The sequence below is a fragment of the Macadamia integrifolia genome, chromosome 6, assembly GCF_013358625.1.
Source record: "Macadamia integrifolia cultivar HAES 741 chromosome 6, SCU_Mint_v3, whole genome shotgun sequence".
NCBI classification, from domain to species: Eukaryota; Viridiplantae; Streptophyta; class Magnoliopsida; order Proteales; family Proteaceae; genus Macadamia; species Macadamia integrifolia.
In genome coordinates this window covers 36,562,233-36,577,184 of record NC_056562.1, presented here as the reverse complement: position 1 = coordinate 36,577,184, position 14,952 = coordinate 36,562,233, and the positions used below count along the sequence as shown (strand labels likewise).

Genomic DNA, 14,952 nt, shown 5'->3' with positions numbered 1-14,952 from the left:
TTTTGTTTCCTAGTCTAATGCTAGTTAATCTTGAGTAACTTTTGGGTCTTGATTTGTTTGGGGTTATAAATTGTTGGGGTGGTTTACTTGTAATCTGCTCCTGCATTAGATAAAGAAGGTGACATAGAGGATGATGTTTCACATAGAAATTAAAGTGGGATGGATGAATTAGAGAGGTATGTCTAGAGTGTTGTGTGTTCGACGTATTCCCTTAAAGCTCAAGGAAAAATTCTATAGGACTATTGTGCAACCGGCTATGATGTATGGGGCAAAATATGTGTAATTGAGATGAGGTTGTTAAGATGGATGTGCGGCAAAACTAGTAAGGAATAAGCATATAAGATTTAATTTGGGAGTTCCATTGATCAATGACGAGCTTCGTGAAAGTCGTATTACATCGGGTTGGTTACATAGATTTTTGCTCTCAAATTGGTTCTATATAAGGTCATATTTCGTAACAGTGACTGCTGGTAGGGTAGAGGTGTCAACCGATCAAGCCAGGCCGGTCTTGGTAGGGGCCTAACCGGACCTGGCGGTGTGAAACCCTTGCACTGTGAATGCCCGTTTACTTAAATGGGCCTAGGTTTGGGGGGCATGGTATGGTTTGTAATTAAGCCGATCAGTGTCGGGCTTTAATCGGGCTACCTTAAACGGGCTATAAACCTACTTAAGTCTAAACATGCTCCTCCTAAAATCCTTTTTTAAGTAGATTAAATGTCCAAAAATCTTCCATTTGAACATAATAAAAGTCACCCAAAAACTCTCCACACTTAGTCATATATGAGATCATGGTTGTTTCTTACCAAAAAAAAAGATTATGACAAGTACCAAAGTGATTGTTCACCACAAGAGTTGTCTGCCCTTCATTCACTCTCTATTAAAACATCTCAAAAGACCCTATTTTATTTTAGAGAAAATTACAATGCGACCCCCTGAACATTGGTCTTTATTCAATGCTACCCCTTGTACTTTTCGAAACACCAAACACACCAACTAATAATTTAAAAAATATCAAATCCACACCTGCCATTAGCCATCCCTGTTAAGTGATGGTATATCTGTTAGTTATTTTTTAAAATATCCAAAATACCCCCCACTCAAAGTGAGTTGACCATCTCGCACTTGCCCCTTCTAAACTCATGAACAGAGAAGAGAGCTTGTGCTACAGCCATCGTCATCACCAAAACCTGCAAACCCTAATCCTCAGATAGGGAGGATCGTACGGGTATTCATGTTAGGGAAGATCGCCATCTGAGAGAGTATTTTGCCATTTGCCATCACCATCTCAAATCTCTCTCTCTCTCTCTCTCTCTCTCTCTTTCTGAATATGGTCCTAAAGAAAGGGCTTCAAGCAGAAAGAATACAGCGATGGACGAGGACTTGATGGTCCCCATTCAGGATGATCTTGGTGTCGTTATAGAAATCAAAGTCCAAAGATTTGAATATTGATTCTAGGTTTTTAGATAGTCGTCTACATCACCAGAGGTTTATGGGGAGAGGGTCTCGATTTGGGATACGAAGCAGATGCTGCTGCTGCTGCCACTATTGTCGTTTGAGTCCAATAAGGTTGTGCGAGAATCCATGGGCAAGGAAAAAGGGGACTATTGTACATCAACGAAGCTAGGTCAATGAATACACCATGAGAGAGGTTGAGAATATCAAAGATTCACATCCACTAAATACGCGGAGAAGGGACAATTTGGAAATTATGAGAGAGTAAGTGCCATGGATTCACAATGAAGCTTGGAAGCCTTAAGAAAGTCAAAAGAGAGAGAAAAGGTGGAGTAAAGGGTCAGTGACTCAGGGGAGAGATTAGAGACTTCGAAGCTCTCATCAGCTACAGACGGATGAGTTGCTAAAATGAGTCGATAGTGATGGTTGTAGCAGTGGGAATGTTGAAGATCAAGTCAATAGTTAGAGATGAAGCCATTAAAGATAGAACCCCAATAATGAGAGATGAAGTAAGAATTAGGTTACGGGTTTGCAGGTTTTGGCGATGGAGATGGTTGTAGCTCTCGTCTCTGTTTTGTGACCCAACCATTGGTTCATGAGTTTAGAAGGGGCAAGGGTAATATGGTCAACTCACTTTGAGTGGGGTATTTTGGACATTTTAAAAATAACTAACAGATATACTATCACTTAACAGGGATGGCTAACAGTAGGGGTGGATTTGGTATTTTTAAATTATTAGGGGTGCTTTTGGTATTTCAAAAAGTACAAGGATGACATTGAATAAAGACCAAAGTTCAGGGTGTAGCATTGTAATTTTCTCTGTATTTTACTACAAAGTTGGATGCAATACTGTGTTCAACATCATTTATCATAGATTTTTTATTACAAAGTCTTTACTATTATTTTGTATTAGTAGTGGTAAAATAGGTATTCAGGCAGTTTTAAAGGGGTCGGGCTAAATGGCTCGGTTCAAGCGTGCTTCTTAAACTAGTCAGGTCGGTCAGGAGCCCGACAAGCTAGTAGCCTACACTGTAAATGCCCGTTTAAGGCCTGACACGTTTATTAAACTAGCCGGTTCAGGTCAGGCCTTAAGTGAGTCAGGCTCGGTCGGGCCTACTAGTGCGGGCTCAAGATTGACACTCCTATGGTAGGGGGTCTGAATCTAATTTGGTGAAATAGAGCTGGTGGTGTTATAATTGTGGCATTCTCCAGGGGGTGGTGCTGTAAATTTCCCTTCATTTAACTATCCTACTAGTTTTGTGTAGTAAATAAGGAAATCAATGGAAGCATTATTACAATTTACAAATCAATTTTTCTATTCATTACCTAATATTCAATGATTTGTAACAATTCCCCTTACAATAAAAGATATTCTCACTAATATTGTAAAAAATGGATTGTCAAATCACCGATTTATAATCTCATAATCATTTGTTTTTTTATTGGTTTCATTCGGTTTGATTTCGAATTGGTTATTGGTCAATTCAGGTTTTAGCCGATCAAAACATACCTCAGTCCAAAACCAATCCAATAAGAATCGGTTTGGTTCGGTTCGAGTTTTATCAGTAGGATTCGATCAATTTTATTGGTTCGGGCTAGGTTTTGACACCCCTACCAGTATCCATCACCCCTTAACCCCCCCCCAATCCCCACCCAAAAGAAAAAAAAAATGGTGGCACAGATTGAAAAGGCTTGCCGGTGAAGGATATGACAAATATCCGAAGGAAGGGCTACCTATATTGTAAGCATTGGTCTAAAATGGCAAGAGATCATTGTTTGGTTGTGTGGCCTCTGCATCGGCATGATGTCAGCGTGAGTATCAACATGAATGTGACTTTCGATTTATAAGAGTAAGGTGACAAATTTGTGCACCTCTGTGTTTAGGGATAAAGACCACGTGATCTGGTAACTTTCTTTAAAAAATCTCCAAGTTCAAGATTTTACCATACCAGAAAAAAAAAAATTTGTCATTTTTCTCATCACTAACGGAGCTTTATCTTGTCTAGACAAATTTTTTTGACGAGTGTAGAAGATAAAGAGAGTAGGGTAATTAAATTTTCTAAAGATATAGGACACTTTTTTTCTCTTAATTTTAATTTTCTTTTTTTCCAAAAAAAAATTTAAATTTTGGAGCCAGATTCAAATAGGCCCAGTTTGTTTGACTGTATACGTAAATCCATGGTTTCAAGAATGATACATCCCGTGGTTGTAGGACAATTAAATTTCAAAACCAAATTCAACTAGGCCCGATTTATTTCATGTACAATTTCATTTTATTTTATTAATGAGAAGAGAGAATTCATTAACATTCAAATACATCCATTGAAGTTCCAGCTTTAGCTATAGATTTTACTTTGATTGTGTTCAATTTCATTCCTAGATCCTCTAAGCACATTTTTTATGGGTGGTGCTGCCAAGTTCATATCGAAATCATCTATGGCCGCATCTCTTGGTGGAGGTTGGCAGAGGTTGGCTGTGATGTCGACATGTGGTCAATGCCACATGTATGGTGGATCAACATCTTTGTCAGTTTAAGAACTTGGTTTTAAAATTGGATCGGGTCGACCAAAACCCCAAAAACTTGGTTTCGAAGGCTGAATCACTCGATGTTGATGCTCAAGGCTGAAGAATACCTTAGAAAAAACCATGAAATAAAAAAAAAATTCTGCAAATCAACGGGACATTATGGGGAGAAACATATAGATTTGTGATCTGTAAGAATAACAAACTGCAGGAATTACTTAAGCCACTAACAAACTGCCTAACCTAAAACCAGAATATTTAAAAATCTTGCAGGTTGGGGGTTTTAGTTACTATTCAAATAAACCGTTGAAGTGAGAAATCACAGGTAAAAAGAGAATGGAGAACTGAGAAGAAGGGCTACTTGGATTAGATTAGGGAAAATTACGCATACCTTTTGGTCCAGGATTTTCGTCTGGCGCATTCCTCAGAGGCTCTAGTTCTGGGTTTTGGTTAAAGAGAGAATAGAGAACAAGGATATTATGCTTAACAAAGAAAGCCAACTGCTTGAACAAAAGCACAATTCCATTAGAAAGTTGGGAGCCTATATTTAACTTTAAAAAGACATAAAGACATTAAAAAATAATGGGATCCCATCAATGAAGGGTCGAAAACCTTGATTATATGAAATTTTCTATGAATAATGCCAAAGTCATACCAAATTAATAGAATTTTAAAATAAGACGTGTGAGAAGAAATTTAGTAGAATTTTGGTAGTGTAAGGTGGGTAAAGAAATTGAATAGAATTTTTAAAGTGGTGTGAGATAAAATGACTCCCTTTCTCATAAATTTCCCAGCACTAATCCAAACACTCTTTTTTCCCATCTTGATTACTTATACCACTTTCTTCCATCAAACAAAAAGAAGCTTTCAAGAATTTCTTACAAAAAAAATAAAAAATAAAAAAAAATTGGGATGAATGAAATTAAAAACTTTAAAGTTCATTGAATATGGAGGAACTCATCTCCCCTATACTCTATAATATAATTACCAAAAAAACAAAACTGTTAAATGATAACATCATCAATACTCTATGCTTCGAAATAACCAAACTTCTCTTTATGATATGTAATAACAAATATTACCTCTTAAAAAGAATAAAGGACATGAGTTCATGAGAAAGTTCAGCAACTCATCTTCGTAAGTTTCGGTTAATAAGATCCGGTTCATTCTGGTACAATTGCTCAAACCATCAAAAAGAATTTTGGTCAATTATTATTCTGTATAATTAGAGTTTCGAGTGTCCAGAAGTACATAAGCACTTGCGGAATATCACCCTCCAACCGATTAAGCCACATTACAATATCATGGAGTTAAGATAGGGATCCCAAGATACCAAGCTATTCATTTTCCCATTTAATCATATCCATTTGTTGTCCTACGGGTTATCCAAGGGCTTTCTCGTTGAGCCACAACCTGTTCGCACTGGTCATTCCAATTTCCCAACAGCTAAGAGACTCTGAATCAAACCAGTTTCCATCATGTCTCCAGTTTTCACCTTCATTAACGGCTTCCTCAAGCTACTAACAATAACTCTGCCCACACCATTTACCTGCCCAAAGGAATGAGTCAACATCTCTCTTACCCTACATAGGTTTCTATTCCCGCTGGCTTCATTAAAGTGGGCGCACATGGAAGTAGAAGATCACGGTTGAGTCTGTTCAGAAATGTGTTTCCTTCCCTACAAGAAATAAAATGTTTCATTTCCTTCAAAATTTAAAAGAGATCTTTTTCAGTATATAGTTCAAATGCTTAGGTTTATATTTAAGCCCGATTCGTGGGTTCTCTTCGTAACACCTAAACCATTTGTGAGAGATATTTTTGGAGTAACATGAAAGAAAAAACAAACTTTGCATGGAGGGCTGAGGAGCAGTGAGGTGCACTGAAAAAAAAGATTGCGATACGCTAGGCCCATTTCAGCTGCAGGGAGGAGGAACCCACCCGAATGTTTTCCTTGATCAGAAGAAACAAAACTGGCCAACAATTTTCAAAAGAAATCAAAAAAGAAAATAGATATGCATATACCACTTGTAACCCCCGGCAAAGAAAAAATCGGAGTAGTAGGGCTTATTGTCTCTCAAATTCGAAAAACTTTTAATATTCCAAGAGAATTTGAACGATGGAGGATCCTCCACTGGCTGGTTCTCAGCCACGCTGGCAGTCTCCGAGCGCAACCACTAATAAGTATCAAAGCAATAAGAAAATAGAAAACATTGAAACTCTGAGAACAGTCACCATTAGAAGACTAAGGAAGCATCTGTAACTCCCATATCATTAATAAAAATAAAAATTAGAAATGTGCAGGCCATGTCCAACGAAGCAATCTAACCAAATCTTAGAGAACTATAAACGCTAAATCACTGAACTCAAAGCTCATGCTAAAAAAAAAAAAAAAAAACCAGATGTATCACCTTCCATTGGCTAGAGACTGTCGGAACAAGAGGTTGACGAAGCAAAACCCAAGAACAGAAAATCAATGAAACTAAATTATAATATAGGGAAAAGAGATTGAAGAAGCACTCGTCGCCTTTAGAGAAGGAGGGGTTTAGTTTGTGTTGTTGAATGAAATCGGGATGAGGGTGATTAGGGTTTTAGAGAGTCCCCTGCCCCTCTCTCCTCCACCCTTGGAAAAGTCCCCCCCTGCCCCTCTCATTCCAATCCCATCCATTGGTTGAACCCAGCGTGCTAACTTCAAACAACTCTTGCATGTTGCATGAACGGAAAAGATTTAATCGACTCTTCTATCCCAACACTGTTACGAGGGACTGAAGATCGGTATCGGTATGGCGGAGCGTTTTGGTATCGGCAAGTAAACGATACTTTCCCCTATACCAATCTCTAAAGCTCTGACGAACCAAAGATCTTTCGGTGCACCACCATTTAAAATTAAGGATATGAATTTGTAACTGAAATCGTTTACCGAAATCGAATCGATCCGTTTACACCAAAACCACAAGACCATTTAGTAATTGGTAAGGTTATGGTTTCAAGTTTCAGGCCGATTAGTTGAACGGGTCGGGTCAATTTTAACCGTGGAACCCGTTGGTTTCAAACCGAATTGAAATTGTTTAAATCGAACCGTTTAAAACCGTTTAAACCGTTTAAAACCGTTTAAACCTATCCGATTAATCCATATAACAATTAAATAAAGAAGGGCAGTAATCCGTATAACAATTAACAATTAAATTAAGTGTCTATCCTGCTTTGGTATGATTTATTGCAATTCAGTTCAAGTTTAGGCTTTAGATTATGAACTAGTAATCCATATATGTTACTATGTTATTATGTTATCATAGATGGGGTGTTTGGGCTGAACCACCTGTCATTTTAATATTTTATGCTGTAGAATGCAGATTTGGATGTTGTATGATATTAGTTCTAAATGTTTAAGAATTGCCATGCATAGAAATAGCACTAGATTATCAAATTAAGACATACCATCGTTAATATAGAATCTCTTATTTGTGGTTGCCAATTATTTTTTGATAAGCTTATGATTTTTAGTTTGGAGATGGTTGCAAATTATAACAAACCGATTGTGAACCGTTTTACAAACCATATGGAATAAATTGAAACCGAAACCATTTAAAACCGTGAAACCGACACCGTTTAAAAACCGTAGAAACCGAAACCGTTTACTAAACGGTCAAGGTTTCAGAAAGTGGAACCTTTTAGTAAATTGTGCGGTTATGATTTTAGTCAAATAAATGTGAACCGAATCGATCCACACCATTTAAACCGAAATCCAACAAATTAACACCCTCATCTAAAATGACAGAGAGAATTAACTTAACCACTTTTATTTTTCCTTTTTCTTTATTTTTTTCTTTTCTTTCCTTTTTTTACTTGACAGCCTGTCATCCACGATATATCACCAACCTTTATCACACCCCCCCACCCCCCCCCAAAAAAAAAAAAATCAAACTTTTTCAATTGGGTGAAAACCCTACATATATCGAACAAAAACTGAAAGGAAACTAGCGAAATTGCGCCTGAGGACGATTCAGAACCAAATGAAATTGACGAAATTGCGACCGAGGTCGATTCAGAACCTCCTGATCCGAAACAAAACTCTAGAACGGAAAATCTAAGAAACTAAACTACAGATCTACAATATAGGGAGAACTAAGGATATATTGAATGATCACAAAAGCAAAAATGAGATAAGGAGAATGACGGCACAACCACACTATGTTAGGGCTTCACATATTAGGTCTTTGGAAGGAGTTTAGGATTCTCTGTTTCTTCCCCCTCATATAGGAATATTTTGGAATTTTCCTTCCCATGTCTTTGTACAGGGGAGATCTCGGACAAAAACACCTGTCCGAAAGGATAAAATACGTATTGCTTTGAATACCTAACATTATAGAATATTATGTACATATATAACTTTTGATACCTATGAACGACGTATTTCCTTCTTATTCATTTTTCCTTCCTTTTCCTATTGCTTCCACCCTAACCCTAAGGCTATGTTTATAATACGAGAAAGGAATAGAAAATTGTACATTTCATGGCCTTCGGAATGTCTACCACTGGCCATTGCCATAAAGATTCTACTGGTTAAATTTTTAAATTACATTGGAATTTGCACAATTTTCCTTTATAATCATATTTAAAATAAAAACAAAACAAAAAAAAAAAAACCACGAGAGAACTAGGAGTTTGTTTTGTAAGGTGAAAATATTGTGCTCCATAGACGACAAGATTCCCATTTATCGGGTTGAGGTCTAGAGCGAAAACATACTCTGCAGTGAGTGCAGCGATGTGGTAAGCATTGGATGGTCGAGACGACCTCGGGATGCGTGCCCATATGCTATCTCTCTCCCATCTGATGCTCATTGTAGAGAATAACCTCTCGAGGTCTACAATAACCAATATTCTCAACATGCATAAGGAAAGGAAGTGTTTGATAAAGGGGTAGTGATTCCCAACCTCATCGTCAAAGAACATGGACCAAAAGCCAACGAGGGAGGATCTACAAATCTACACTCATCTACTGTCACAATTTGACATCGTCTGCAACCTTTCGATTTCAACTTTAGTGAGAACGATTGTTCCACTCAACAAAGCAAGAATGTTGCAATTATGATGGAGGATAGGATTGGATATAATAAACTTAGAATCTTGATTTGGGTTGCTATAAATGGAATTGTACTCCTAATATTCCAATTCCAGAGGCTCGACCAAGACTGACCCGATCGATTGATACCATGTTTGTTCATATTCTCACATTTAGAAGTGTAAAATACACTTGGGAGGAGGGGGACAGAGAAAAGTAAATCCCATCTAAGACCAAAATATCTCATAAGGGAACTCGACCTCTCTTTCCACCGAAGTCAATCAAACTAGTGCAGAAGCAGAGAAAAGGAGAAGGAGGAGGAGGATAAGCTAAAGCCGCCATTGTAGAAGATTTGTTGATGTTCGAATGGGGTCGAAATGAAGAAGATGAAGACTAAGAATCAGGAAACGGAAGCACCAGGCCGCCATGTAAGGCTGTGGTGCGGTTTGCATCATATGGGTTTCAATAAATGTTACTGAGGTGAACTCATGGTCAATTTTCATAATAAGAGAGAGAAATAAAACAAAACAAACTATCAGCACACCAGTAAATTAGAAAGTATATGAGCATGGTGAGCTGCGTATATAATGATAAGGAATTGTGAGCTAAATCTTTTGAAACGTATATATTGGCTCATGAGTCACCAAGTATATCCGAGTATCTTGGGCTGATTTTCTCTTAATCGGGGTCCCTTCAAAATGGATCCCATTTTTTTTTCAGATCAAGTTTCTCAAAGGCCACGGTGAATGGGAAATCATAAGTGATAAAGAAACGAGAAACAACAAAGATGTTACATGACACTTCAAGGACAAGATGGGTTTCTAGCTTTTTACTAATCTTCTCCCTCTCCACTCCACACTTTATTGATAACCTCAGGTTCCCAAAAAGATAAGACCCACCATATTGCCCCATTTTGGGAAGTTTTTATGCCTTTATGACATGATATGAGAGACTCCCATCCTCTCTCTCGCACACATGTACTGCCACCTAAATGAGAGGCGTCTGAGACTAAACACAAAGTGAAGTATTGAAGGTAATCCACTTTAAGTATAAGCTGATGCACTTTGAATAACTTTATTTACCAGCTAGACCTTTAAACCATTGAGTTTTTCTGTTTTCGATGTATTTGCCCACCCAAGCCTCCTCCCTTTAATCCAAATACCACAAGAAAATAAAAAAAAAATTAAAAATTAAAAATTAAAAATTAAAAATTCTTGAAATGTTGAAGTCACCATCTCTTTTGAGTGGATCTAGTCCATATGATCTAGTTGGTAAGAATGGTAGAGGAAATAGGGACATGAGTTAGTTGGCTCAGATCGGGAAGGCCCAACACTAGCCCATATGATTCTGGGGTGATCTAATTCAACCCGATTGGAATCAGAAACACCTTATTCCATAATGTTCTTTGATCCATCGGTACCAAGGTACGCTAGCATATTTTTGTGCCCATCTTTATCAATATATCTTTGGTACACTCCAATACCGCTTGCTCAGAGAACACTCTACCTTCTTTATGTGCAATTTGAGAGAAGTTTATCCAATTCCATATCTAAAACAACTTATATAACCGGGCTATGAACCATCAGATTTGTACTAAAACGTTGACGACCATACGTTTGTTCGCTACCGCAGCAAACATGCATAGGGACAACACCGTCATATGGGACCCACAACCTCCATTATTGTAGAACATTTATTCTGAATTAATTAAAAAAAAAATTTCTGTTTTGCCTATGGTATTTTCGTCATTTTAAACTATAACATCAGATTAAAAAGATGAGAAAATTTCAGGGAAGCGAAAGTTCCATCGGTTCCTGTTCAAATCATATTGGAAGTATGTCAAATTGAGACCTTTGAAATTGCTATCAGGAAAAATCCAAGGACATTTTTAGATGAAAAGTTCCTGACTGACAAAAAAAATATGGAGGTAAACAATAACCACTGATCAAACACTTTTAGGAGACAACCTTTTGTGCAAAATCTTCAAATGTACAGTACAATAACCTCACTCATGCTACGTGGCCCAATGTCTCCTATAGTGAAGAGCCTAGAGGGTTCTCCAGGTTTCAATCGAGCCAAGGTGTTTCCCCGATTTCAATCTTTTTATCGACCATTCATATGCACCAGGGTTCTGCCAAAATTTGGAGACAAGGTCAATAATGTTGTAATGGATTTATCTAGGGTATCTGCGAACTCGTAGCAATTGCACATTAGAGAAGAAAACAATATTCTATGCCATCTGCCCGAGTCATCACTAATGAACAAAAATAGCGATCCCTACAAGATGATCATGCACTTCACCTGACAAGCCACATGAGCCCTTTTAGCCCATCCAGGATGTTCAACATTAGGGTGCTCCACTCCAAGTTGTTTATTAAATTGTCCCTTGGTATACCCTTCCTGAAGACGGGATCAAAAACATATCAGGTCACAAGGAATAGAATGAAAGACAAAACAAAGTACATTAGAAAAGAACAGTTTCAAATGGACCTACCCGAAAATGACTGGATAAGATGTCGGAATCTTGAAGATCTTGACCAGACTTGGAAGACCAGATTGAAATAAATGAAAACTTCCACTGAACCGAGAGAGAGAGAGAGAGAGAACAAATGCCTATTAGATTTAATTGGAAGAAAATCATTTTCCTAATATTATAGACCCATCTGATCAGTTACTAGGCAACAATCTATGATAAACTGCGCTTTCATCCCCCTACCTACCAAAAATTACCCAAAAAAAAAAGAAGCTTATTATGGATTGTGATACTTTGTTTCTTGTACGTGTCAACTGAGAAGTGAGTAGGATATCAAAGCTGATCCAACTTATATACCACCTCAACATCCACTAATAGAATTGTCGAATACCTAGATCCGGTAAAACCATTCAGTTGAACCTCTTTCCTGGCCCGTCAGTTGACCACTAACGGGGCACCGAATTAACACTAAAGACAATACAGACAAAAGATCTAGAATGGCATCCACTAGACATCTCTCCCACAAATAAAAGGCAAGCAATAAAAAGATACCTCGACAAAAATCTCCTCCGGGACCTGCAGTTTCTTCTGCATACGAACTTTCATTTCGGCCAAAGTCTCCTCTTTGTGAATGATCAACAAAAAGGGCGCTCCAAAATACTGAAGAAACAGTTGAAACCAAAAGATTTAAATATATGAACATTTTAACAGTTGATTTTATCCATAAATGAGCTTCATCACTCCGCAAAGACTTCATATACTTCAAACAATAGTCATGGTACCAAGAAAAAATCTAATATTTTTTTACCATCAGCATTCCGGAGCTATCTCTCTTAAACTGGAAAACTGCAATCAGATGATCCTCAGTATCCAGGTTATTCTCTTCATCAGGAATCTGCGATAACAACCAATGCTTAGTACTTTAAACTTGCATTTAAAAAACATCAATTTAATGTTTTAAAGCCCATGCTTCAACTCGTTTAAAAATACATGTGAGCACATTGGGTTAAAATTTTGAAAACTACACACCCCAGGATTTTCCTTTTTTTCTTTGGGGGGTTGGTTGTGTGGCGACTAGGAAAAAAAAAATTTCATCAAGCAAAACTACCCCCTTCAACCTTTAGAAGTTTCCAAAGCCACGCTTTACCACTCGCCATCTATTCCCAGTGGTTCTCTCCACCACAGTAAGAAAACCAACAAAGCAAAGTTTCAAAACTCAAGGACAACAACTAGGCAACTACTACTCAGAAAATTTTTCAGCTAATGATTTTCCTCCTGAAGCTAAAAGGATAAAAATCTAGAATTTAGAATTGGTCCTGGCACACAGCAGCAAGCGTCGCCCATACTTTGAACTACTGCACGTGATGTGGATCCGGTTCCAATTACTTGAATTGGATCGCTTATGGGCCCAACTTGGTCATTAGAAGGCTCAACTGTAAGAAATAATGACATGTAAATATAGTGAGAGTATAAAAGTGGGATGGCAATCTGGTCAATAAATGATAGTTTTGAGTATAAGAGGAAATATCAAAGGGAAAGGGGCGTTTGAGTAAAAGATGGGGAGGTGTAGAACTGGAACCAAGAAAAAAATAGGACAATTGAGACTAATAGAAGAGGAGGAGGGTATTGAAGGAAAGTAAGAAAGTAATACCCTCTTTATTTGATTGTCTTCAACCCCACGACACAAAGGAACAATAGCGGAAGACAAGAAACCTTCAGAGGAGAGAACGTCTCCAAATCTGGTCAATCGAACTTGAAATCCCAGGCAAAAGGTCGCCTCAACAGTCCCTATCTAACCCAGTTGAGATCGGCTTCAAACAGCGAAAAGAGCACCGATCGAACGGCCTCCAATTTGGCCTTGCGGTAAATTTCAGTTCAGGCCTGAAACTTGGAGGAAGGCTTTGGAGCTGGGACTTGGGGGGGGGGGGTTATTTCTCCAAAGGAAAAGGAACCTACGACCAAGGCTTCTATGCCAATCAACTCGGGCTGACGATTTAGTGAAACCTTGTCCTGAACCTGGTAGTATCGGCCAGAACAGAATATTCCACGTAAGGGAAATATTTAGCAAGAAAATAGGGAAAAGAATTAGAGAGAAGAAGAAGATAAGAAAGGGTAAAGATGAGAAGAAGATGAGGGGTTTTCAGAGTGGCATAGGTAGGTAAGCGTCTCTCACGGCAACCATGGTTTCAAACCAAAACAACTATTCAATTTCAAAATCTTTCTCTGTCGAATTACATCAATATAAAGGAAAACTAACCAAACAAAAATGGAAACCAAATACTCCAAGAAACCAAACCAAGTCCTATGTATCTACCCAAGTAACCCAACTTCCTAAAGCAAATAGAATAAAAATACTTACATATCAACTACCAGTTAATGTGATTTGTTTGTGATTCTAGAAAGGAAAGAAATCAAACTAAATATGTAGCCCTAAATCCAACGCCCAACCGCATCAGCACGGGCCTAGCACACCCCACCAAAAAAGAAAATTAATAATAGTAATAATTAACGGTTCTAGTCCAGCACGGAGAATTCCAACAAAATCCATGTCTCAGAAGATTGAAAAATCAGGACGTTTTAAACAAGACTTGAAAGATATACAGAAAGAAAATAGCTACCTCCTCGACACGCAACTGCGACGAAGAAGAAGAGTTTAAATACTTGATCTTTTGGCATGGAGGAATGCTCTGCAAGGAAGTTATTCAATAATTATTCACCAGACAAGAAAGAACATCAATAGACAAATTTTAATCTGGGCTGAAAAGTTCTCAAAGGAATTTCCAGATGCTGACAGTTGAACGAAACAACAGAAAAAATGTCAGAGCCAACCCAAGTAGGATAGCATCATAACTGATAGCAGATAATGTTATACTAAAGAAAATAATAAAAAAGAAGCAAACCTATTTTACTAAAAGACTAACTCTAGAGATGGGAGATAGTGCAAACATCAGGCCTAACAACAACAAAGACCCCAATAAATATTGTATTCCTACCTCTAAGGCTCTTACGGTCTTACCCGTATCTTTGGCCATCAAAATGGTCAAATACAATAAAACCCCTAGGACCAATGGCCCAACACTCGTGTAACCCAACGAAACGAGTATTTTCATTAAAATGAGCCCACTTGTGAGATTATCTGCATCAGCTAATTAACTTGAAATCTCAGTCCAGCACTCCTAATAAAACAAATTTTAATTTTTGGTCGTAGTATGTCTTGTCCAAATGGTTCAGTGTCAATCCACTACAAGAAATTACAAGTTGAATAGTGAAACACATACCCCACAGATCATGTGATTGGAAACGCCAAGCATTCTGAGTTCTACTTTGGCATGAGAAAGCTCAAGATATCTGAAGTCTGTCAAAAAATAATTCCAATTCAGAATTGAGCCTTTCAAAGATTATAATAAAAACAGGGCAAACCACACCACCTCCCCCAAACCCCCAC

General features: G+C 37.8%; 1 protein-coding gene across 1 annotated transcript in view; it reads right to left on the bottom strand.

Moving 5' to 3' along the window:
- Window positions 1-11,380: 11,380 nt before the first annotated feature.
- The window catches only part of LOC122082462 (ubiquitin C-terminal hydrolase 12-like), a 24,542-nt gene continuing 20,970 nt past the window's right edge, over window positions 11,381-14,952 (bottom strand). Inside the window, exons 24-28 of the mRNA XM_042650041.1 lie at window positions 14,786-14,862; window positions 14,126-14,194; window positions 12,316-12,402; window positions 11,529-11,612; window positions 11,381-11,434 (exon numbers count right to left, since the gene is read on the bottom strand). Coding sequence (XP_042505975.1) covers window positions 14,827-14,862 — 36 coding nt within the window. The 3' untranslated portion in view covers window positions 11,381-11,434; window positions 11,529-11,612; window positions 12,316-12,402; window positions 14,126-14,194; window positions 14,786-14,826. The remainder of the gene's footprint in view (window positions 11,435-11,528; window positions 11,613-12,315; window positions 12,403-14,125; window positions 14,195-14,785; window positions 14,863-14,952) is intronic.